Source organism: Lithobates pipiens, unplaced genomic scaffold, assembly GCF_037356315.1.
Source record: "Lithobates pipiens isolate NorthernLeopardFrog02 unplaced genomic scaffold, aLitPip1_a1.2 Scaffold_19, whole genome shotgun sequence".
Lineage (NCBI taxonomy): Eukaryota > Metazoa > Chordata > Amphibia > Anura > Ranidae > Lithobates > Lithobates pipiens.
The window spans coordinates 487,568,266-487,595,574 of record NW_027507764.1 but is presented as its reverse complement, the minus strand read 5'-3'; the positions used below and the strand labels follow the sequence as shown (position 1 = coordinate 487,595,574).

Genomic DNA, 27,309 nt, shown 5'->3' with positions numbered 1-27,309 from the left:
TGACGGACTGTAGAAATAGAACATGTTTCAAATCTTTCCACCAGAACCAGTTTCTATCGAGAAAACGTTTGTCTGTTTGCAGGTCCGATGGACCAACAATGACACAAGGGCAGCTATTCGCTACTGGCTATTGAATTTCCTTTTTCTAGTCCAGTCGTAGGTCATCACATTAAATGATTGGACTTTAGTGTGATCGTGTGTAGGCAAGTCCGTTTCAGCGGAACTCCGTTGGAACTCCATCGAAAAGTCATTCTGATGGAAAGTCCGGTCGTGTGTACGCGGCATTTCTGTTGCCTTTCTATCATCTCAAACCAGTCTGTCCATTCTCCTCCGACCCTGACTTCAACAAAGCATTTCTGTGCACACAACTGCCGCTCACTGGATATTTTCTCTTTTTCAGACCAATCTCCGTAAACCCTGGAGATGGGTCTGTGTGAAAATCCCAGTAGATCAGCAGTTTTTGAAATACTAAGGCCAGCCCGTCTGGCACCAAAAATCATGCCACATTCAAAGTCACTTACATCCTCTTTCTTCTCAATTCTGAAGGTTGGTTTGAACTTCAGCAAGTCATCTTCACCACATCTAGATGCCTAAATGCAACTGAGTTACTGCCATATCATTGGCTAATTAGCAGTTTGTGTTACCAAGCAATTTAATAGGTGTACCTAATAAAGCGGCCAGTGAGTGTCAAAATATGTGTGATAGATTTCAGGCCTAGGTGTGCACAGCCTATTGCATTAGGGTGTGTACCCCAACATGCGTGTGTATGTGTCTATAAATATATATATGGCCCTGGCACATTGATCTCCCTGTTGCCACAGTGAAAGAGAAGCAGGTAAGCACTTCTCTTATGACATAGCTGGTAAGAGGGAGATCTTTCCCATCTCCTTGCTGCTACACAGAGCAATAATGCTAATGCACACTAGGTGATTAGGGTGTGCCCAGGCACAACCAGCACACCCGGTGCACACACCTATGATTCCAGGTATTCTTGTAATTGCGAACTCTGCCATGCTTTAATGCCAAAAAGAAAATTTATATTTCTTATTACAATTCTGTAGATTACTTTGTTTCCTGCTTATTGGATTATGATGAGAACCCACCTGGGCTCCCTTTCTCCTGTAAGCTGTCTAGACACCCAATGACACCCGGTGACACTCGATGACATGGTCTCTTTGGTACAAAATTCTCTTGGGAGCAGCCCTGCTGAGTAGTATGTCCAGGCACAGCATCAGTGACATTGTTTGTTGTGGCTTCTGTTTGTTAGAAGTTTAAATTGTTTCTGTGTTTTATAATCTGTACTACATCTTGATTTTTCTTTATGTTTGAATAATCAGCTTTAATTGTGTTATCTATAAAGTCTAGTCATTATTATTATTATTATTTTTTTTATCCAAATCTAGCTTAATATTTCTTAACTCCGTTTATTGCATTGCTCCCTCTTATGCTGAGGAATATGGTGATATTTATAAATATTTTTTACAACAAGTACAAGGAAATATAGGTGTTATGAAGCTCTTGCAGTAATGAAATATGAACACTAGATGGCAATAGTATCAGCTAGATTTCTTTCTGTTCTTTTGCAATTTAGTGCCTAAATAAAATAATGTAAAATACATACAATTCAAAAGTTCAAGTTTTTTCTTTTCTTCCATTTTCCCTGCTCTCCTTATAGCTTTTTCTGAGCATAATAAGAAAGGGGGACCGATATTAATAAATGGTCATATTAACCAAATTAGGTATTTCAGTAATCACTGGGCACTGGTGGAGTCAGTTGGCTGGTTTCTCACTTTTCCTGGGCAATCTAGTAAAAAGTGCATAGGGTTCATACCCTTGCATAGGGTTCATACACACACTGATTTTACAGGCATTTTCTATGCCTAGGAAAATTTCTCAGGGCTTTCCTGTGCCCGGGGAGCCACATCTGTACAGCCTGCCATGCAAGTAAACATAAGTGCTTAATGACAAGGGACATTCTGGGAGGATGTACAGGTATGTCCTCTCTGAAGAGCCACCTGTGTTCTGATCACTCTTCAGACAGGATTTGACAGGCAGTGAGAAAGGGTTGTATCGCCTCCTCATCACCTGCTTTAACCCCTTGGACCCTACACAAACACCCCTATTCACTTGAATGGGTCGCGATTGGCAGATGTACAGGGGCTATAATTCCTGCCACAGCTGTGAAGCAAAGCGTCACAGCTATGGCGTATTTACACTCCTTGCCTCTGCCGCTTATGAGGGTAGCAGTCAAGAGGCAGTAAAACCGCAGCTCAACTGCAAAGTTTTACCGTTCCTCAACCTCACATGTGAATGAGCCCTCGTAGTGCAGCCAGTCACATTTCTCCAATCACCACCAAACCAGCCACAGTGTCACCAGACCAATGTAGCTAGAAACAGTGTTCCAGATTGCCACCACCCCAGCTCAACAAGCAACAATTTTCCTGATCACCACCACATCTGTCCCAGTGACACCACAACATTGCATGCCAGCAACAGTGTACCTTATCACCGCCACACCAGTCGCACTGTCAGCATCACCAGACCAGCGTAAGCCAGCAACAGTGCTCCTGATCACTGATACACCAGTCCCTCTGTCAGGTCCTGGATTTGAGCCCAGAATCTCTGCTCTGCTGTGTCAGGCAGTGTCTCTTCTTGCTGCACTACCTGTAATGCTGGACAGTTCCTGGGACAATTCCTTGAATGATCCTGTCTTGAACGTTATTGGTCTGAAACCTTGTACTCTGTTCCTCCCATGTCACTGCATTTCCAGTTTGCCAGATTATTGTGCTCTCTTCAGCCAATATCTCGCTCCCATCTTCCCTGCTGCCAATCATATTTTTCTACCACTTGTTTTAGCATTTTACCACTGTTTTTTTAATTTAGCGGCATGAAAAGTGCTCAATACCTGCTTTAGGCGAGGAGCGTGTTGCCATAATTTACGCACATACATACCTAAAGCGCATATGCACGTAAATTAATTCTAGCGGCTAAAATAAATAAATATTATGTCCAATAGAATGAGTTTGCACGCATACTTTTCTAAATATCATACGCCTGTAAAACGCTAATATTTGCACATATTTATGCACCAAAAGGAGCTTTTTTTACGCTGGATTTTTCTGCCAGGTCCAGCATAGAGTATATCAGTTTGCGTGTGTGCATTAAGCCTAGTGCGTAACGATTCTCAAAGATCACAACAATGACTTCAAAGTCCATTTCAGCTGCTTTCTAACTGGCAAAGAGCTTTGCAGGGATGTCTGCATTGCTGCCCATTCATTTCAATGGGTAGGGCCGGTGTAGGAGTGGTGTATACTCCGCCCCCGCACCGCCCCTAGGATGCTGCCTGCAGGACTTTTTTTCTGTCCTGCAAGCGCACCGCCCCAGTGTGAAAGCACTCAGCCTTGAGAGGTGCTTTTCAGGTGCTTTACAGGCGTTATTTTTAGTGCTAACACACCTGAAAAGCCCCCCATTGTGAAATGGGTCTGAAAATGAATATTGCCTAGCCAATTCCCCCTTGTGTGGTGTAAGCTGATACTCCTCCTCAGCACTCAGGGTCCCACATGATGATCTTCTATTCTGATGCCATCAGAAGGCTAGGTGTCACTTCCTGGCTCTTACAGCCAACCCCTGATGACGCACATCAGCGCCTGTGCAGCGCAATGGGGTTTTCCTGCCACATGCAGTGAAAACTGATCCTAAACCTTCTAGGAAGAGCAATTTTAGTATCTTCGGGCTTCAGGCAGAAAGGAAAGGGGTGGCAAGAAAGACAGAAGTGACGAGTGCGGTCCCACTGAAAAGGTACTTTAAACCCTTGAAAAAAATGGAATAATTGATTTTGTAGTGAGAGGGAGGGAAGGAAAATCGTGGAAAGTCAAAGATGCGAGTGAAGGTCTGCTTTAAGGGGCATATGAATAAAACAGTGAATCTGACATTCATCCTAGGAGAATCCCCTGGGTACATGAGTTGTAATTACTTCCAGAGTATAAATTGGTGGGGTTTGCAATTTTTTATGTCACATGGTATTTGTGCAGTGGTTTTTCAAAAGCATTTTTTTGGGGGGGAAAAATTACACTGTTTTGAATTCTAATGCAAAAAAACACAATGCATAACCCAATTTTTTGTAAAAGATAAAAGATGAAGTTACGTTGAGTAAATAGATACCAAACATGCCCCAATTTAAAACTGCGCATGCCAGTGCAATGGCAGCAAATGGCCTAATTCATTTTACTATCCATAGGCGATGCTTTAAAAGCCTTTACAGGTTACCACTTTAAGGGAGGCAGTGCTAGAATTACTGGGCATGATCTGACGTTCACGGTGATACCTCACATGGGTGGGACGATTGCTGTTTGCATGACTGTGTGACTTTGTGCGCATGCATGGGAGGATACTTTTAAAAAAGTGTATTTTTTTTAACTATTCATTTTTTCTTTTTTTTTTACACCGTTGCTTTCATTTTTTTCTTTATTTATCACTTTTAAATTCTGTCACAAGAAATTTAAACCTCCTTGTGACAGCAATAGGCAGGTCCTCTTTATGGAGAGACCTGAGGTCTATAAGACCCCAAATCCCTCCTCTGCGCTCAAAAGTATTCAAAACACCAAGATTGGTGTTTCTGAATGCCTTTGAATTTCAAAAAATGGCACTAATGGTTTGAGAGTAATCCAAAAGTGATGTCATGTCATCGCTTCTGGGGTTACAATTCCGACCAGTCGATCAAAGCTGATCCCGGCTTTGCTTGGCTGTCCGGACAGCCAGTGGATGCGCCTGTTGGTACCTCAGGCCTCCTGGTTGAATGGGAGAGCTCAAGAGAGTCGCGGAAGGCGGCAAGAGGGAGGGGGGTGGCTGGAGAGCCCCTCCAATTGGTATTTCAAGAGAACCGACTGCTGGCTCTAATTGCTTTATAATTATGCCCCTAAAGCTGAGCATACAATTACACAATTATATAACTGTAGTGGCACCCCCGAAAGAGCTGCTTGAGTATGTTTGGTTCCAATGGTACTGAACCCCCCCCCCCCCCACCCATCAATTGCAGCCTCACTATGCCCATCAAATGCAGCCATTGTGCCCATCAAATGCAGCCACTCTGCCCATCAACTGCAGCCATTGTGCCCATCAAACGCAGCCACTGTGCCCTTTATATGCAGCCATTGTGCCCATCATATGCAGCCACTTGTGCCCATCATATGCAGCCTCTTGTGCTCATCATATGCAGCCTCTTGTGCCCATCATATGCAGCTAATGTGCCCCATCATATGCAGCCACTTGTGCCCCATCATATGCAGCCACTTGTGCCTCATCATATGCAGCCACTTGTGCCCGTCATATGTAGCCACTTAAGCCCATAAAATTCAGCCACTTGTGCCCATCAAATGCAGCCACTTGTGCCCATCAAATGCAGCCACTTGTGCCCAGTATATGCAGCCACTTGTGCCCAGTATATGCAGCCACTTGTGCCCAGTATATGCAGCCAGAAGCACCCCCTGGCTCGGCTGTCACTTCACTAAACCCCTCCATTGGCCAGTCTGGCGGCACTTACAGCTCCCGTGGTGGGGCTCTGCTCCTCTTCTGTAGTGGTGGGAAGCGGTGGCTGCAGGTCCTGTGTCCACGTGGCTCCTCAGGCTTCCTCCGCAGTGTGTCCTCTTCCGCCAAAGTGTTAGGCATCCAATAGGTTTGCCTAATGCTTTGGCCAATCAGGAGACAGGTCTCACTGACCTGCCTGCTGATTGGCAGGGAGGAACGTTAGTGTGAAAATAGCAAAAATGAATTTGCTATGGCACACAACAGGGTGGGATCGGGACACAGTGCTCTGCGCCCCAAGCCCACCCTATATGTTAAATGTGTCCGGCATCCTGCAAGGGGCCGGGCATATGAATAGGGATGACAGCAGAAGTGTCAGGTGGGGCGGCGCCCGTGTGCCCACAACCCCAAGAACAGTCTCAGCCCCAGTAAAGTTAGTGCAAACACCACAGTAAATAGACACCAATTGTAGTGAACACAGAAATTATCTGTGAAATTCCTTAGGAATGGAACAAACAGTAGCAATATAATTGAATAGACAAATATATCTCGAGTGGATCAACTGTGTGATAATAACTGAAAGTTATGAGCAATAAAACTCAACGATATTATCTGGCTGCTATCTGGCTCCTCAAGGCGAATAACCTCGAAAGCAGAGGTAACCACTCTAACAATGTCAGATCACAGAATGACAAGATTCTTTAACAAACTGACTACCAACTCTACTTGAGTTGAGCCCTATGGTTAAGTTGAGTCCTGGGTGCATGTGTGGACACATAGGGCACCAGTGACTTTAATCTCTTGAGGGGAAATAGGTTGTAGTTTTAGAAGGGGAGAAGGCCTTGTCCCTTCAGCTAGCTTTTGGTTGGTGCACTTGTTCAGCAGGGTGTAAGTGTAACACAGGTTCTACAGGTGTAGGCAAAAAGAAGGCAACGTTGTCTGCATGCATTTGTATCCGTAAGATAGGTAAGTGCCCGTTCACCAACCCTGCGACCAAGACCCAAGGGAGATGCCCTGGCAGGCAAGCTCTTCAGGTTGCCCGACTGGCTACCATACAACCCGGAACACCTCACGCCTTCAGGAATGCACTTGGAGATGCACCCTGAGGTCCCCCTATTTTGTTTATTTTTTTGGAAATAGCAAACATGTTCTAATTATCTGTTATATGTAGTGGTTTTGCACAAAGCAGCTTGGATCGTTCTCTTCCTGGGTCCTTCGCTGGAACCAATAGCCCCTTCCTCTTTCAGGGTAACCCCAAAGCAGGCAACACTCCCGAATCATGGCTCTGTGTGTTCATTCACACATCAAGCCATGGATTGCCCCCTCTGTCATAGGATTGGCTCCCTGGTTGTGATTGACAGCAATAGTAGCCAACTGCTCTGCCGCGACCAGCCAATCAGCAATTTGAGCCCCCAGAGGGTCATTCACACCTCTCCTTTGTCTTCCACTCTCTTCCTTTTCCTGTCTGTCAGCTCAGTGTCAGGGCCTGACCTTTCCCTCTTGCTGCTGAAATGACTTGTATAATTTCATAGTATGGTGGCTCAGGGTGGTGAGCTTCATAATAATAAAATGCCGTTCCATAAATTATTGCGGAGCACCACTTGGCTCTCATGTGACCATTCGTCTCACCCCTCCTCTCCCACACCCACCCACCTCCCGGTGACCTCGGTGGGAGATTATCAGCCCCTCTTGCTTTAGCTGTATGATCGAGAGAGGGGAGAGGAAGGCCGGTCATGTGAGCACCTGGTTGCTCTATTAAATAAGGTACAGCCCCCTTCTTTTTTTTTTTTAAGTGCACACACACACCTATCATTATTAAACACAGAGGATTGTTTAAAGAGTAAATTGTGGGCTAATAACCACTTTAATCTCCCATTTTTGTAAACATATTTGGCAGAAGTCGTGCAGAGTGAGGAGAGGACATCCCAGACAATGGTGCCTGCCTGCATAGATGAGGAAGATTTTGAGTAGGAAGTAGAGTGCCTTGCAAAAGTATCCACCCCCCTTGGCATTTTTTGTGTTTTGTTGCCTCACAAACTGGAATTAACATGGATTGTTTGAGGATTTGCATCATTTAATTTATAGAACATGCCCACAATGTTGAAGATGTTTTTTTTTTATTGTGAAGCAAACAACAAATAGGACAAAATAGCAGAAAAAGTCAATGTACATAACTATTCACCCCCCCCCCCCCCAAAGTCAATACTTTGTAGAGCCACCTTTTGCGGCTATCACAGCTCCAAGTCGCTTTTGATAAGTCTCTATGAGCTTGCCACAGCTTACCACTGGGATTTTTGCCCATTTCTCCTTGCAAAACTGCTCCAGCTCCTTCAAGTTGGATAATTTGCTCTTGTGAACAGAAATATTTAAGTCTGACCACAGATTTTCAGTTGGATTGAGGTCTGGACTTTGACTAGGCCATTCCAGCACATTTACATGTTTCCCCTTAAATCACTCAAGTGTTGCTTCAGCAGTGTATTTGGGGTCATTGTCCTGCTGGAGGGTGAACCTCCGTCCTAGCCTCAAATCACACACAGAGTGGTACATGTATTGCTCAAGAATATCCCTGTATTTAGCACCATCCATCTTTCCCTTAACTCTAACCAGTTTCCCAGTCCCGACTGCTGAAAAACATCCCCACAGCATGATACTGCCACCGCCATGTTTCACTGGGGATGGTGTTCGAGTCATGTGATGTGTTGGGTTTGCGCCAGACATAGCGTTTTCTTTGATGGTGAAAAAGTTCAAGAGCACCTCCCTCCATACATCGTGGGAGTCTCCCACATGCCTTTTCGCAAACTCAAAAAGTGCCATTTTGTTTCTTGCTGAAAGTAATGGCTTTCTTCTGGCCACTCTGTCATAAAGCCTAACTCTATGGAGCGTATGGCTTATTGTCGTCCTATGTACAGATACTCCAGTCTCTGCTGTGGAACTCTGCAGCTCTTCCAGGGTTACCTTAGGTCTCTGTGCTTCATCTCTGGGTAATGCCCTCCTTGCCCGGTCCGTGAGTTTTGGTGTGCGGCCGTCTCTTGGCAGATTTTCTGTTGTACCATGCTCTTTCCATTCGGTTATGATAGATTTGATGGTGTTGCAGCCCCTGGAGCCTTTCAAAAACGTGTGTATATGTAATGACAGATCGTGTGACACTTAGATCGCACACAGGTGGACATTATTTCACTAATTATGTGACTTCTGAAGATAATTGGTTGCACCAGAGCTTTTTATGGGCTTCATAACAAAGGGGGTGAATACATACGCACATGCCTATTATCAGTTTATTATTTCTAAAAAATAGTTTTATGTATATCTTTTTCTAATTTTACTTCACCAACTTAGACTATTGTGTTCTGATCCATCATATATAATTCAGATTAAAAAAAAAATTGAACTAAAGGCTGTAATGTAACAAAATAGGTAAAAAGCCGGGGGGTTGAATTATTTTGCAAGGCACTGTAACTGACTCTGAGCATACCTCAGGCACAGACGCTCCATGCAAAGGTTAGTAAAATAATATGCTATGCCATATAATATTATGTAGAAATTTTTCTTCATTGGCTATGTATCAGCAGTGGGTGATATTATTTCCAATTGTTCATAGCCATTGAGAACAGAATGTGATGCCGTTGAATCATAAACTTTTTATATAGCAGGTAAGTATTCCTTTTATGTTTTCTCTTAAAAGAACAATATAATTAAATTGTAATAATCTCTTAGATGTCCAGATCATCACAAACCTGAACAGAGATGTGGCACTGCATTGTGTCTATCAGGATTCTGGAACTGATATACAGGGACATCCACAGTTGACCTTTCAAAAATTGATGTGAGCTCAGATGGAAGTGTTGATGATCGAGTTTCTCAGAATATAGATGACATGGATCCTGTCTCCTACACACGTATGTAAAAAAAAAAAAAAATCGCCCCGGGACTTTAAATGAGGTGAATGTGGTTAGCCAACAATTGACAGAGTAAATGCAGTCTCAAAATTTATTAAAATTGTCATGCAAACATAAACAACATGAATTATAGCCAAGCCACTGAAATTATGAAATGATACATACAGTAAAAAATGTCATTACATGTATCATGGTATAAAATGTAAATTGCAAAGTACACAGGCATGAAAAGCATCCCAACGCGTTTCGCAAGACCATGCTCGCTTCATCAGGGGTAGATGCATGTGTAGTACATAAAAGACTGGTTCAGACTTCCAAATGCTAAATACCCAGAGGCAGCAGTAATGAGCATCCTGCTCGGGAGCTGAGGAGGAAAAACCAACCCAACAGAGCACAAACAGGGGCAGATATGGCCCGGGATGGGGGTGTGTGTCACCAAAGATCTCCCAATATCCATTAATAATGTCAACCATGTGAATGAAGTGAAACTGCTGTGTGTGAGGGAAACAGGAAATAGGAAGTGAGTTGCATATATTGAGATGGAGGTGGTTGGTGATACCTGACCATTTCCTTTTTTGCCTACACACGTATGTTTACATTACCTTAGAACATTTACTCTTCCTAAATGCAGATTTTAATTATATTTCTTCATACAGGTCATGGTGCAGATAGTGACACGATTTCATAGATGCAAATGGGTTTGTTAAACTGCTATCACCAATTAAAATAAAATAAGGGATGCAGCAATTGCTGTATGTCAAAAGTTGATGGACTTTATAGACTTGCTTGTTAGATTCTAGACATGCATGGAGGAACTTATGTTTTTATTGCCATAGCTTATTAACCTTTGTGTCGTTACCTCTAAAGAAGTTTTTATACTTGTACACACTACTATTTTTTTTTCAGAGTTCAACACACTCAGCTTGGGTTCACATTAGTGCAATGTCTGAGCAATACGAGTTCAGCCATACAGTTGTATGGCTCAACTCGGATTGGATTCACACAAAAAAAGGTGCAGGGACTTCCGCACTGGAATCAGATCGCATGCCTGTTCTCACCTATGCGATCCGGTACCTGTCCTAAGTTGCAGTTCGCACTGCGATCTGTGAACCGATCTGGGGGTGTCATTAACATTGTAATGACACCTGCAGCGGTTTGCAGAGAGCAGTGTGAATTGCCTGCGGGGAGATGCGGGAACTGCCACTGTAATCCTGCCGGTTCCTGCATTGCACCAGTGTGAACCTGGGCTTAGGGCCGGTTCACACTGCTGCGATGCGGGAACCGGCACTGTAATCCTGCCGGTTCCTGCATTGCACCAGTGTGAACCTGGGCTTAGGGCCGGTTCACACTGCTGCGATGCGGGAACCCTGCAAATTTACTGTGGGTTCCCGCATTGCATGTCTCCTGATGGCAGTGCACACTGCCCTATGCGAACTGCTGGGAGTGTCAGTTAATGACACCCCCAAATCAGTTTACATATTGCAGTGCGATCTGCAAATTAAGACAGGAATCGGATTGCAGGGGTGTGAATACCCCTGCAAACCGATTCTGCTGCAGACCAAAAAAAGGGTCCTGTGCAAGTTTGGTCCGAATGCAATGCAAATTCAACCATAAATCGCACTGCATGTGATTTGCACTGCTGTGCTATTGTGTCAGCAGGACAGAACACAGTCAGCAATCTGTCACCGAGATACAGTCAGCAGCCATTTCGCAATTTTTCTAATTTGGATAATCCTATACAGTTTGAAAGCTGTAATGTTTTCGTGTTTTTGGGTGACGCGTAAACTCTATCTTCTGGGAAAGTGGGTCAAATCCACAGTCCAGAGCAGAGGCCGGACATAGCATAGATTGCCGCAGAGCCTGCGGTGATCTATGCCTGGAAGTGTGAGTAAATACCTGGATTATATAGGTATCTGCTCTCCCCTCCTCCCTGAAAGGTGCCAAATGTGACACCGGAGGGGGGAGGAATTCAAAAAGGAGAAGTTCAATTTTTGGGTGGAACTCCGCTTTAAATAGTTATGTTGTACAATGGGTCCCACTCACCTTAACTAAGATTGCAGGTAATGACAAAAATACATATTTTTGAATAATGTTCAATGTTTAGTTATGTATATTTGTCAGTAGTTTGGAAAAATTGTAACTTTGATTACTTTTTTTATTTCTTTTTACACTATTTTAATTCCAATTCTATATGATCTTTCTATATTATCCAATATAGAATTAATGTACTTATGTTGCATAAATATAACAACTTTCCATTAATTCTACACAGGATTACCTCGTTCTCTTTATAGCTGTTGAAAAACAAAGCCCGATTATTTCTGCCTACATTCAAGACAGACTTTATGTCATGACTAGGTATGGGCGAACGGTTTGACCCGAGCATAAGTTCGGGTCGAACTTTGGTTGTTAGGATGTTCTGCAAACACCGAACAATATGCAGTGTCGGGGGAAATTCGAAAGCCATGGGAACATTGTTAAAGTCTATGGGACACTAACATGAAAAATCAAAAGTGTTAATTTTAAAGGCTTATATGCCAAGTTATTGTATATGACAAGTTATTGTCATAAAAAGTGCCCTAGGGGACAAGTATCAATGAAAACATTTTTTTTTAAAAACGTCTGTTTTTTCATGAGCAGTAATTTTTTAATGCTTAAAGTGAAACAATAAAAATTAAATATTCGAGTATCCGAGCACGCAACCTGGCAGACCGCAGGAAAAGAGGGGGGGACAAGAGAGAACCCTCCCTCCTGAGCCATACCAGGCCACATGCCCTCAACATGGGGAGGTTGTTGTCCCCATGTTGATGGGGACAAGGGCCTCATCCCCACAAACCTTGCCCGGTGGTTGTGGGGGTCTGTGGGTGGGGGGCTTATCAGAATCTGGAAGCCCCCTTTAACAAGGGGACCCCCAGATCACGGCCTCCCCCCGTGTGAAATGTTAACAAGATATAAGTACCCCTACTATTTCACAAAAAAAGTGTCAAAATGTTAAAAACGAGCAATGTTTTTAAAAAGCTATGAATGAAATAAGCCTGTGTAGAGCTAATGGAAAATGGTCTATTTTGGCAACTTAAAGCGGAGGTCCACCCTAAAGTGGACCTTCCACTCATCAGAACCCTCCCCCCCTCTGGCGCCACAATTGGCACCTTTCAGGGGGGAGGGGGGTGCAGATACCTGTACAGTACAGGTATTCTGCACCCACTTCCGGGATAGCTCTCTGCGGAAAGGGGCGTAGATTACGCCCCTTTCCGCAAGTGCCCGCCCCTTTCCGCAAGTGCCCCGCTGCCTGCTGGGAAACACACAGATCCCAGAGGCAGCGGGGACCGTCCTTATTGCGCAGCGCGAATCGCGCATGCGCAGTAGGGAACCGGGAAATGAAGCCGAAAGGCTCCATTTCCTGATTCCCATAACCAAGATGGCGGCGGCAGCACCCGACAGACGATCTAGAGATCGGCTTCGGGTGCCGACATCACGGGCGCGCTGGACAGGTAAGTGTCACTATTTTAAAAGTCAGCAGCTGCAGTATTTGTAGCTGCTGGCTTTTAAAAAAAAAAAAAAAAACGCGGAGTCCCGGCAGACTCCCGCTTTAAGTACATTCGTGTTCTATAGAAACATGTGGGAGCTGCTGCTTTGAAAAGAAAAGAACATAGGTGAACTATAAATCATTGTAGTACACAATGGGGCTTTACACATATCACGATTTTGTCATTAAATTATTATTGTGGAATTTTGGTTATGCTAACAATTTAAGGTGGGTGAACGAATAATGTTTAATGTTCCTGTAATTTTTTTTGCACTTTAATATTTCCAAAGGAAGACCATAAACATGCCAGGACCAAATATTTGTAAATTATGTGCCATTTATGCTTGAAATCATTAAGATTACCGATTATGTTTACATGTGGCAATAAAGTCTGTTTTTCATTTTTTCAAGTAATGGTTCAGTCTCTTTATTATAACATAAGAAAAGTATTTTATTAATTGACAATTCTTTCTAACAATTGATCTTATAATTTTGGTTATTTGTAAAAATAAACATATATGGTATATATTTGGTTGAAACAGAAACATCACAAAGTATATATTTTCTACTTTTTTTATGCCATTATTAAATATTTGTGATAACAACAAACATGCAATATTGTAATCCTACCTATTAACTTTGCAACAATGTTGAACAACATGCATTCAACTTTTGGTATTGATATTACTGACATGGAAGCATGAATATTCTGTGATGACCTACGTTTACACGTAATTTTGCCATTCCACTGCACTGACTCCATTAAAATAGTACACGATTTTGTCTGGCGCTTTGGGTGGGTAATGGAGAATGGCCTATGCCAATAGCTGTCATCATTTGGTTCTTGGTCCTGAGCACGAGTGTTCTCTGTTTTGGTTGGATCATGATTAAATTGATTAACAGAAATGTACTTATCTGTATGTCTTCTGAGGAAATTATGAAGAATGCAGCAGCACAGCACTAGATTGTCCACTATATTTAATGCAAGATTGATAGTAGTAATAAAGATTCTGAACCAGTTTGCCATGATGCCAAAAGTGTTCTCCATTACACGCCTAGCCCGGGAGAGTCAATAATTATAAATCCGTTGCTCCCTTGTCAGATTGCGCATTGGGAATAGCATCAACACATTGGCGGAGAGCACAAAGGCATCATCTGCTACGAATACAAAGTTGAGATTTTCAACATTCTCGTCATAGTTGGGCAGGTTTTTGGTTCCATTCACCAACCTTCTATGAAATTCTATCTGATCGATTATGCCACCCTCAGAATTACGGCCATTCTTTCCAATATCTAGAAAAATATACTCATAGTTTGCATTTACCACAGCCATCAAGATGATGCTGAAGAAGCCCTTGTAGTTATAAAAATAGGACCCTGATTTGGGAGGGGGGCTTATTCTTACGTGTTTCCCATCTATTGCTCCTCCACAATTAAGAAAATTCCACTGTTTGTGAAAAAAACCTTTTGGGCGATTTCCTTCCACTCCTCAGAATTTTTTGGAAACTAACATAGGAAGAGGAATTTATGACATATCAATATAAATGTGTTTAGAATAGGTTTTATTCTGTGCAAGATTACTTCAACACTTATCAATTTTGGCTAAATATATGCACTGTACCCTGATGTAGTCATTCCGTAGGACTTGAATGATGGCTCAACAGGTTTCATGTATGATAACACCAAGAGCTTGTGGGGAGATGCCTGTGGTAAATTTGAAATGCTGTAGACTTCTGCCTGTGGCCAGATAACGCAATTTAGTGATCAATCTCTGTTCCGCAGTGATTGCTTCTCACAGAATTATATTTTTCTTGATGATGTATGGCTGAATTGCATTTAGTGGTATATTAAAAATATTGTTGGTCATTCTTAAATAATTCCTGAGATCGTCGGGATTATTATTTTTTAATTCGCTCAAAAGTGTCATAAGTGAGAACTGGTCATGTTTCAGCAGCCATATATTGCACCAGGTTCTCCTCTTTTGCTTCTTTTTAAGCTGGTTGTGGATAGCCAACACTCCAAGGCTGACTATGGTAAGTACCTCTGATGTTTCCATGTTCATCTTGAAAACTGTACCGTCACGAAAAATGCGGTCAATAGACGTTAATCTATGGTGCAACGACACAAAGCTTCCAAAGACGGAGAACGCACATCACTTCAGAAACAAGATAGAGCACAAAGGCGTGACTACAGGGTCACACGTAGATTACATCACAGCGTATAATCTATGATATAACTCTACTGAACCTCCGTCCATTGCTGAATGGTTGGTCAGAATTGGGAAAATCGCAGAAATGGAAAATTTAATTCACCAGTCACATGATCAACCAGAAAAATTTACCACAATTTGGGCGTGTTGGTATCATTTTCTCTCTACCCCGGAATACCAGAATTTATCTCATCCGGGGGGGTCTCGGGTGCGGAGCTGACGGGATTCCCCCATTACTTTCTCCTTTCCCCTTCCCCCTCTCCACAGCCATTTTGTCCTCCTCCTTCATTTATTCTTCCTCTCACCATCCTTGTACTATGTTGTTCATTACACTATGGCCCTAGTACGGAGCAATAGTCTGAGACAAATATATTTGCTTTCTAAATGACCATGGTATCTATTGTGTTCACTTGGTCTTGAAGTCCTCCTTTTTAAGTATCAGAGCTCGATGCCAAGCTGTGAAGATTCGAATCCCCTGACCAGCAAATGGATACCTCTCCCACTGAGATGTTTGATATCTTACTGGATCCTTCTCAGACTTTTAGGTAAACTTATGACATGAGTTAAACCACCCCGTACAGAAATGTATATGCAAACACAGGTACTTATACTGTTGCTTTTTCTAATGTGTGATCCAGGATTGGGTCCTTACCATGTTTACCATACTTTGTTTGTTACCAAAGTGTCATTCTTGCACCTTGTTATACCTTTTGATGTTCTGTATGCTTCTACCAGACGGGCTGATGCAGTTTATATTTTGTCTGTATGTTGAAAATTCCTCAATAAAAAAGTGAATATTTAAAGATAATCTATGATATAACGTCTGGACGTCACAAAATCAGACGAGAAAATTTGTACAACATAGAGTGCTACCAATGGTGAGAAAAACAGGATGATTTTTCATCCGATTTTCATACAGTGTGTATGGGGCATAAGGGCCTCTTTTATACCCTCTATCTTTTAAATAAGAGGCAATTTTGATATTGAAGAAATTTATAAAAAAAATGTTTATATACCCTAATACACAATACTTTTTGTCACAAAAATAGCCACTTTTCTTTATCCTTGTCTCTTGTTACTTGGAGGAACCCCCCATTATTTGTATTTGTAATATGCAGCATGGAGGGGGTTAATGTACTGCCATTGGTCACTGATGCATTAGTGACAAGTGGCAGTTAATTAACCCCTTTGTTCTGCATTAGTGGCAACAGTGTCAGCCATAATTAACCCTGGCACTGGTGCCATTAAAATAGCACAAAAGGGTTAACTGCCATTGGTCACTAATGCATCAGTGACCAGCGGCAATACATTAACCCCCCCATGCTGCATATTACAGAAATTAAATACCATTGGTGAATGTAATTAACCACTCCTCAGGCTCCTCCCCTCCCCCAATCGGCTCCAGACAGTTCATATAATAATCTTCAGATGCATGGCAATCATTATCTGCTTACTCTTGTGCGATACACACTTTATTTGTTCCTCCTTGGCTCCTCTAGGTCGCAGCTTTGGTAGCAGTTCTCTACGCTCCTCCCATCCCCCCTCCGGCCACGAGTGACGTCAGACTGCCAGGACGGGCAGGGGCGTACCTAGAGCATTTGGCACCTAGGGCAAATCCTATATCTGGCACCCACCAACTTTAAAATGTAAAAACACCCTACTGTGCCCCTGCATACCTTTGCACCCCAATATCTCTTTGTCACTACTGTGTACCCCCTTTCCACAACTGCACCTCTGGACCCCTTTACATTAGACAGCCCCCCGCGGGTCTGGACCACTGCACATTACACAGCCCCCCCCCACACACACTATGACTGGACCCCTGCACATTACACAGCACCCCTCACACACACACTATCACTGGACCCCTGCACATTACACAGCCCCCCCCCCCACACACACACTATCACTGGACCCCTGCACATTACACAGCCCCTCCCCCCCCCCCCCACACACACACACACTATCTCTGGACCCCTGAACATTACACAGCCCCCCAACACACACACGCTATCAGTGAGACACTATCTCACACATTACACACCCCCCAACTCTGTACCCCTGCACATTACACCCCCAGCTCTGGACCCCTGCACATTACACCCTCCCCCATCTCTGGACCCCTGCATATTACACCCCCAGCTCTGAACCACTGCACATTATGCACACTCCCCAACTCTGGACCCCTGCACATACACAGCCCCCCACCCCAGCTCTGGACCCCTGCATATTACACCCCCCATCCCAGCTCTGGACCCCTGCACATTACACAGCCACCCCACCCCAGCTCTGGACCCCTGCACATTACAAGTCCCACCTCAGCTCTGGGGCTCTCCACATTGCATCCCCCAGCTCTGGACCCCTGTACATTACACACCCCCTCCCCCTAGCTCTGGACCCCTGCATATTACACCCCCCAGCTCTGGACCTGTGCACAGTACACACACCCCCCTAGATCTGGACCCCAGCACATTACACACCCCCCCAGCCCAGGACCCTTGCACATTACAACCTCCCAGCTCTGGACCACTGCACATTACACACACTCCCAGCTCTGGACCCCTGCACATTACACACCCTTCCAGCTATGGACCCCTGCATATTACCTCTTCCTACCTTACTGGGGCAATTGCATGCAGAGCTGGAGACACAGCAGCGCTGAACAGAGAGCAGGAACTGCTGGAGTTAATTTTTTATATTACCAAGCTAATGATTGGTTGCTAGGACCAACTAGCAACCAATCACCTGTTGGTTAACTTGAAAAGTTAAGTCCAGTAGTTTCCATCCTCTATTCAGGGCTGCTCACTGTCTCTCTCCCACACTGTCAGTGGCAGAGTAAATCCGGTGGCCGGCCATGGGTGTCAGTCACCTGGGTACGGTCTGTACACGGGCATCCTGTCACAGCTCACCTCTCCCTGCCCTGGCTGTCACAGCACCACTGCCTGAGCCTGGCACAGCTTCACTCATGGGAGGGCTCTGGGCTGACACCCCCCAATGTGTGGCAACTAGGGCAGACCGCCCCCCCCCCCGTTGGTACGCCACTGGGGACGGGACTGTGAAGCACTGACAGGGAAGGGCTGGTAGTCTGTCTAGGCTTGTGTTGGGTGCAGGAGGGCACTTGGCACATCATCACAGGTACAGAGGACAGACTACAGTACAGCTATTAGCGGCTAGTGTGTACTGTAAAGCACACTACCGGTACTTCACTTGCACTCCCCCTCCCTCCAGCAAATTGTACCGCCAAGGGCATCTGTCCCTTCCCCCCCTGTACTGACCCTGCTTACAGTGCCTTGAAAAAGTATTCATACCCCTTGGCATTTTCCACATTTTGTTATGTTACAACCAAAAACGTAAATGTATTTTATTGGGATTTCATGTGATAGATCAACACAAAGTGGCACATAATTGTGAAGTGGAAGGAAAATGATAACTGGTTTTCCAGTCAATACTTTGTAGAACCACCTTTCACTGCAATTACAGCTGAAAGTCTTTTTGGGTATGTCTCTATCAGCTTTGCACATCTAGAGAGTAAAATTTTTGCCTATTCTTAATATGGAATAAAATGTGGAAAATTTCAAGGGGTAAGTGCAGTGTGACATGAACTATAGCAACCAATCAGAATCCATTTTTTTGTAATCAGTCCACTTAAGGAACTTCTAGTCTGGTACAAACTGAGCTACTAGATCACTGATAACCCTCTTGACTCTATTATACCTTTCTATTGCCTTTGACACATTTGAACATCCACTCCTCAAAAAACTCCACTCCCTTGCCTTCTAAGCCCTTGTACACACGGTCGGAGAATCCGTCGGAATGTGTCCTATCGGACCGTGTCATCGGATAATCCGACTGTGTGTGGTGTGCTGATTCCGTCCGAATATCCATCGGACCCAATTTTCCAACATGTTGGAAATATTTCCCGACCAACTGGTTTGATCGGACATACTCCGATCATGTGTAGCGAATTTTGATCGGACCAAGTGCCACGCATGCTCAGATCAAATTCCTACATCAAAGCTATTGGCTACTAGCCTGAATGTAGTCCCATCGTAAAGAAATTATGTCATCACGTTCTGAAAGATCAGATTTTTCGACAACTTAGTCCGACCGTGTGTATGCAACAGTTTCCGACGGATTTGGTTGGCAGAATCTCCGACCGCGTGTACAGGGGCTAAGGCTGCTCTTTCTTGCTTCTCCACCTACCTATCTAAGCATTTCTTCAGTGTCACCTACAACTCAACCTTCCCCTTTTCCTCTTAGTAAGGAACTCCTCCCCAGGTCAGTGGATAACCTCCCACGACTTGCAATACTGATGCTATGCTGATGACACCCACATCTATCCCATCAGTCACCTTGCGCATCACTAATTTACTAACTGACCTATTTCTATGAATGTCAAGCCACTTCCTAAAACTCAATGCTTCCAAACCTGAGCTTGTAATATTTCCTCCCCCATACCCTCTTTCCAGACTTTTACATGGAAATTAATAGAACTAGCTTTCTCTATCCTCATACCAGGGGACTAGGTGTAATATGGACTCCAACCTCTCCTTTCAGCCTTACATCCAAACACTGCCTAAATGCTTACACATTAACATTTCCAAAGCATGCTCCTTTTTAGCCAACAATATCATCAAGTTGCTAATTCACTCCTCATGACTCTTACCTCATTGGCCTACCTTTGTACAGACTTTCCCCCTTCAGTCTAACATAAATGCTGTTGCCAGACTCTTCCACCTTACTAAACACCCATCTCTGCCAATCCATTTACTGATTTCAACTCACCCAATGAATAAAATTCAAAATATTAACAACAACTCACAAAGCCATCCCCAAATCTCACCCCAGTTACATCACCAACCATTTCTCAAAATATCAGCAAACCCGTCTTTTTTTGCTCCTCTCAAGAACTTTTTCTCTCTAGCTCCCTCATCACCACCCCCCAAGTTCATGTCCAAGACTTCACCAGAGCCTCTCCCATTCTCAGGAACTCCCTATTCCAATATGCATGGCTATTTCCTACTCTATCCACCTTTAGACAATCCCCCAAAACCCACCTCTTCAGGCTACGTATCCTGCCTCCAACATCTGAATTTTACTTTCTCGAATAATTCATCATCCACACAGTTATTACCTTTTGTATAACTTGTCCTTTCTTTTAGATTGTAAACTCTCACGAGCAGGACCCTTCTAAACCTCTTGTCCTGAGTTGTACTGTAACTGTATTGTCTCCCCTTATTTTGTAAAGAACTGTGTAAACCATTGGTGCTATATACTGTATAATAATGATTGTTATTCTTATGACCTTATAACATAACTCATGTTTTATGATGCATAACTGCTACATTTGGGTTTGTGTAGACTAAGGAAATATAGGGTTTTATGCCCAAATTTCCTAGTCACCATGTAAAAATCAGAATTGTGCAAGGTATAAATTAAGATCCGCTTAATAGTAACCAACATCCCAACATGAAATACTATAGAAGTTTTCCCCTTAAAAAAGGCGTGACTTTTTAGGCATAGACTGTGACACCAATTGATTTGGTAAAAATATATAAAAAAATCATTTTATTTCAACATAGAAAGAAAAAACAAAGAATAATATATTAACATACATTTCCGAACAGGAGAAAGGGACACATTACTTCCTCCATGTGCAGATATTTATAGAACCAGAAAACATTTGCTTCCTACATCTTATTCCAAAGGAAACAGACTTCTATGACATTGTACATAGGCGTATTCAAAGCATTCTACAAACAAGGTCAAATTGCGTTAATATTGTGCATCCAATGTAACCTACGCGTTACGGAGTTATCTTACTACTTCGTCAGGGATGATCCATTTTAGCACACTTAAATTTACAAAATAGTAGAATCTATAAAAAACATAAGAAATAATTATATATACGTACAATTTCAAAAAAAAAAAAAACAACGCACCACTAAAACGCACCACCTATATATACGATCTTCACTCCAAGATGCAGGTCTAGGCTCATAATGAGGGGGGGGATGTTTGACCACCTTCTTGGATGGGAACCGGGACCGAAGTGATGGGCGGACTGTAAGGGAGGAGGTGTACAAGTAAACTGTGTCCCGAAGAGAAAACACCTGAGATTCCTATGTTAGAATTGTTAAAATGAGATGGCCAAATGTTGCAACTCTTTTAAATGTTTAAGGCAATCTATTTGGCTTAAAGTCGCCGCAATCTCTCTGTAGTCCAAGGATTTTGGTGCTATGGGAGAAAAAGATTCCCCCCCAGAGATAGACGTGTCAGGTCCAGCCTAAAATGGGAAGGGGAAGGACAGTTATATCCGTTAGTTCCCCTTCATTTTTCCATAAGGCTGCATACAGACCGACATAAAAAAGTATATATATTTCCTTACCTTAAATTGTATCTCTCAGCAAGTCACCTCCTCCATGGCCATTGCAGACTGATAACAGACTGCTCCTGGCCCATTAAAGTATCTCACCGCCCCACCTCCTTGCCTCCCCTTCCAGGTGAAGTAAATATTACTCACCTGTGAGTCCTATCACCTAAGCGCGGCCCGCCCGGTGTGCGGCGCACGACGTCGCCCCATGCCCACATCCAAAATGGTGCCGTGGGAGGAGTGACGTCATGCGTCACGCTCCCACCGACACGCATGCGCCGATCGTACTTTAGCCCTGGAGTTGGCCAGACAGTGTTGTTCACTAAACTACATCCCCCAGGAAGCACAGCGCCAGCAAATATGTCAGCAACTACACATTCATGTAGGATGTGTAAACGCATTTAACCTCATGTTCGTCCGAGATGTCTATAGGGCGAGCGTGGGTGGAAAACCTAGGGAGACAGAGAAACGGGAAGCTGGGGTGATCAGACCCACATCCCATTTCTGTTACAGGTATACCGATGAGCGAGAAAAAAGGCCACCAGGGGGGGAAAACAAAAGGTACCTGCCAACCAAGGGCAGGCTTCTCCCCTCCATAGTGGCCTTAGCGTGCCGGGATCCCATCCAGAAGAGCGTTTACACATCCTACATGAATGTGCAGTTGCTGACATTTTTGCTGGCGCTTTATCTGCCATTATTGGCGCTGTAGTAAAATACATGCAATACTTATTTAAAATCTAGGCATGTGAAAATTTGACATGCATTTACTTTACTTGTACACCTCCTCCCTTACAGTCCGCCTATCACTGCGGTCCCGGTTCCCATCCAAGAAGGTGGTCAAACATCCCCCCCTCATTATGAGCCTAGACCTGCATCTTGGAGTGAAGATCGTATATATAGGTGGTGCGTTTTAGTGGTGCGTTGGGTTTTTTTTTTTTTTTTTTGAAATTGTACGTATATATAATTATTTCTTATGTTTTTTATAGATTCTACTATTTTGTAAATTTAAGTGTGCTAAAATGGATCATCCCTGACGAAGTAGTAAGATAACTCCGTAACGCGTAGGTTACATTGGATGCACAATATTAACGCAATTTGACCTTGTTTGTAGAATGCTTTGAATACGCCTATATACAATGTCATAGAAGTCTGTTTCCTTTGGAATAAGATGTAGGAAGCAAATGTTTTCTGGTTCTATAAATATCTGCACATGGAGGAAGTAATGTGTCCCTTTCTCCTGTTCGGAAATGTATGTTAATATATTATTCTTTGTTTTTTCTTTCTATGTTGAAATAAAATTATTTTTTTATATATTTTTACCAAATCAATTGGTGTCACAGTCTATGCCTAAAAAGTCCCGCCTTTTTTAAGGGGAAAACTTCTATAGTAGTCACAATGTAAGAGTGAACTTAAAATAAAAATCAAACCTGATTTATCCTCTCCATCATCAAATTCCAGAGTGAAAGTGTGCCCGCTGTTAATGATAACTTTTGCAGAACATGGATCATAGCTGAAATGGAGGGGCATCAGACTGGGGTCATAGTTGGCATCTTGTGTTATAATGTCAATAGGTGACTGACGGTCTCCATTGGCAAGAGGAAACAAATTATGCCAAACCTCTGGGCCTGTATTTAAAAAAAAGGTAAAAATATTTATTATCATGTCACTATTGGAAGGCAACATAAAAATTGTCAAATCTTTTGGATCAATGAAAAAGGCCCTACCTTTCAACAGCCAGTTAATTACATTCCAGGTGCATTAAAACAAAAGGTGTTCGATGGCTTACAGTTCACTTTCCCTCTAAGTGGCCCTATAGCTTGAAACTAAATCAGGGGAAGCACACAAAGGAGGGGATTTCTGGCTATGTTTTAAAAAAAAAAAAAGGTGCAGGGTGAGTAGAAATGCTTGTCCCTACCAACAGTTGCACAGTGGGACCCTTGCTATGTTGCTATGTTGAAGTAGTGGTCCCTCTGCAGAGATCCAACATGCCCTCTGTTGAGTCAGTCAAAGCTCTCCAATCAGTGGGGGAGAGCTGACTGCTAAGCTATAGGTTGGACCTCAGCAATGAGATCACTGCTTCCGCGCAGTATGCAATGGTCCCACTCTAGAGGAGACAGGCTTTTCTACTTAGGCTGCGGCTGCTTTCACAGTGGAGGGCCACCCTGAAAACAAAAAAATATTAAAAATGAAAAAAAAATCTAAAAAAAAAAAAAATTTTTTTTTACTTACCAGAAATGCCTGTTGCTAGGCACATAATCCTAATCTTCCTCTTCCTCCTCCGCGGAGATCTTCTGTCTTCTCTCTCTCATCGCGGCGTCTTCTGGGTAATGGGTCACGCTGTGTTCTGGGAACTGTGTGTTCTAGAACACAGCGCGTCCCATTCAGAAAGTGCTGCGGGACTCGCGCATGCGCAGTAGGAAACGGGCAGTGAAGCCATAAGGCTCCACTGCCTGTTTCCCTTAGAGGGAATGGCGGCGCCGGGACCCGAGAGCCGAGGGACGGGTCAGCCTCGGGCGGCCGACATCGCGGGCGCCCTGGACAGGTAAGTGTGTTTATTAAGTCAGCAGCTGCAGTGTTTGCAGCTGCTGACTTTTTTTTTTTTTTTAAACGGCCCTCCTCTTTAAAGATGTCCTGCATCTGACAACTATTTTAACAGCCAGTGTGGCTGCTATTGATTCCATTAGCCAGAAGTCACCCCTTGCAGTTTGCGTCCTCAGATTCGCTAAAGTTTTCAAGATATTTCACAATAAAGATTTATATACATGCGAGTATATTTGCCTACAAGAGAGGGAGGTTTCTGATAATCATGATGCCTTAGTAAATTCTTGGCAAAGTACGGTACAACAATGAAAATGGTACCACATGGAAATGTATAAATTTATCTTCACTTTGAGACCAAAGATAATTACCTAACTGTAAGTTATTGTTCTTTTATTGCAAGGTACATTTGTCTTGGTCAGGGTTATGCATTATACAGTTACATCTGATGGCTTGAAAGTGTCATTGCCTAACATTTCCAAGGAATAGTTGCCTGACATTTTCCCTCAGAAGCCAAAATGCCTCAAATTTGTGTAAACAACGCAGATAACTTCTGCTACATTTGTGGCAAGGTTACATTTCAAAAGTGCAATATGACGGCAGTGGTAAAAAAGGCATACCTCCTATATTTTGGATGCAAAATAGGGGATCAGGACAAGAGTTGGGCCCCTCGTTGCATTACATGTGCAACTTATCTGCGTCATTGGCTAAACAAGAAGAAAAAGTCCATGCCTTTCGCAATGGTGTGGAGGGAGCATGAAAATGTTACATGAAAAAACAAAAAATGAATGGAGAGTTATGGTATTGGTATCAATAAAAAGATACATTTATAATGTTTGGTGGGGCACCATTCTCATTGTTATATCACATTTTGCAGAAAAGTTATGGATCAAAATCGCACACCCCCCTCGTAATTTTGAATTATTTTGATTGAATGTTGACCTGAAGCTGTATCTTGAAAACTGGAGACAATAAATACTCAGGACTTAATTTTTCTTTATTAGTGACCAAGTTATGGTAAAATTTAGCTACTTGTAGACCAGTGTAATCAATATATAAATCCCTAACATATACAATTAGATCCAGCATATGACACATAACATAGTGTGTTTGCACAGGGAGATGTGAACCTTTTAACTTTATCACAAAAAGATAAATGTAGTGTATTGATTATGGCGAAGCGGTGCACTGCTTGTCACATGCACTGCAATCTAATCTGTTATTTAGTACATTACGTCTTCTGAAGACCACAGCAAATCAGTTTGGTGTTATTATCTAGAGAGTAAAGGATATGCTGATTATTATTAGAAATATTTCAGCATTTATCTGTGCGGCCTTCTCAGGCGATAGGATACAGCTCGATATCGCATGACCTGAATGACTTAAAACCTTCACAGACTGTTTAAAACTGAACTGTAGACGGATAAAAGAAACAAACAAATGCAGCAATGCAACCATTATTACATAATTCAATGCATTTTTAATCACCGGATGTTTTTTCAGCTGCTCCTATGGATGTCTGGTGTTATTTTAGTGACGTCTGGTGTTTTTTTTCTGCCTCTAAAAGCCCCTGCATGTTAACCTATGTGTCCTTGCACACATAGGCCTTTAGAAGCAGAAAAAACCCCACTGCCAGTGCATCCAGGAGCAGTGACAATGAACTAGTGGTTTCTGTTTTGATTTCATTATGAACAACATGTTAAATCAATCTTAAATTTGTAAATTGTTGATACAACTAATGTTGTGTTTGAATTTTTAGATTTTGTATTATTAAACTTATTTGTACTTAAATTTTTCTGCATACACATTTTTTGGAGTCATTGCCCTTTAAAGTCCTGCCAGAGGGTCTTCTGTAGTTTTCTGTGTTCCCCATTAGGGATGTGAGCAATCTCTCCTATTCCCCAATACAATTGAACTATTCCACATATAACTTTTATATATCACAGGACCAGTTGGTTGGATCCCAGAAAATGACCCACCAAAAAGCAAAAGAACCAGGAAAGGTCTGAAAATGTAAGTAAACCCTCCTATCGTTTTCAGCCAAGAAAGCTGCCATCTTTGCCTCTGTGTAATCTACAACTGCCATGATGCTGCACATGTGATCAGTTATGACACCAGCCATTGGATGGTTTGACAGTTTGGTTGAGAGCACAACCAATGGGAGTGTTACATCTCCAGCACATGCCATGAATGAAACTGTTTTATGGATGGGTTTACTTCCACTTTAACTTCTACCGTCCCGACTGGGATAGCACCAAACTAACCGGCTAAAACTTACAACCTGCTTACAAGCTCATCATTGTGCTGCTTCTTCTTTCACTGTTCTGTCACAAGCTGGGGCAATTCTTTTTATTTTGCAGATATTTACACATTTCCCATTTAAAAAAGTGCAACATTAAAAAAAAAAAAAAAAACACTTTATTTAATTTGAAAATAACTTTGCCATGTTTTGTACCAAAATCATAATTTACGTGTCATTTTAAACAGGATAATTTTGAGAATAAAATGTGCACATTTATGTGCAGTAACACTATTTACCCTATTTACACTAGTAACACTCGTTCCTCTCAAGACCTCCTGCTCTCTAGCTCCTTCATCACCTCCTCCCATACTCGCCTCCAGGACTTTTCCAAAGCCTCCCCAATTCTATGGAATGCCCTACCCCAATCTGTCCGCTTATCTCCTACTTTATTAGCTTTTAGACGATCCCTGGAAACACTTCTCTTCAGAGAAGCCTACCCCACCCACACCTAACTGTATTTTCATTTTCTCCATCAGCTCATCCCCCCACAGTTAATACCTTTTGTTTCAACTTGACCCTCCCTTCTAGATTGTAAGCTCTAACGAGCAGGGCCCTCTGATCCCTCCTATATTGATTTGTATTGCAAGTGTACTGTCTGCCCTCATATTGTAAAGCCCTGCGCAAACTGTTGGCGTTATATAAATCCTGAATAATAATAATAATAATAATAATCTAACACTGTTTAAAAAAAAAAAGAAAAGAAAAAGTGTGTCTTGTTTAGTTTTGTTGCAATTTATTGTCTAAGGATTGCGAAGAAAAATAGATAATTTTTACAAGACAATATCATGAAAAGAAAGCCTTGTTTGTCAAAAAAAGAACTATATGTGTTACCTTGTTATCTTTAGTAATGGCAAAATTATTGCTAAATAGACAGGTCCATAGCAGAAATGTAAAAACTGCTCTGGTCCATAGTTGGTGAACATGCGTGAGAGGCAAAGTGGTTAA

At 42.7% G+C, this 27,309-nt stretch overlaps 1 protein-coding gene across 4 annotated transcripts in view; it reads right to left on the bottom strand.

Moving 5' to 3' along the window:
• LOC143997379 (carbonic anhydrase 13-like) overlaps positions 1 to 27,309 on the bottom strand; it is a 71,897-nt gene that overhangs the window by 26,421 nt on the left and 18,167 nt on the right. For 3 of the 4 annotated variants that reach the window (XM_077492964.1, XM_077492962.1, XM_077492963.1), the window contains exon 2: positions 22,952 to 23,149. The exons of the other annotated variant lie outside the window; for it this stretch is intronic. In XM_077492964.1, coding sequence (XP_077349090.1) covers positions 22,952 to 23,149 — 198 coding nt within the window. The remainder of the gene's footprint in view (positions 1 to 22,951; positions 23,150 to 27,309) is intronic. 4 annotated transcript variants of the gene reach the window in all.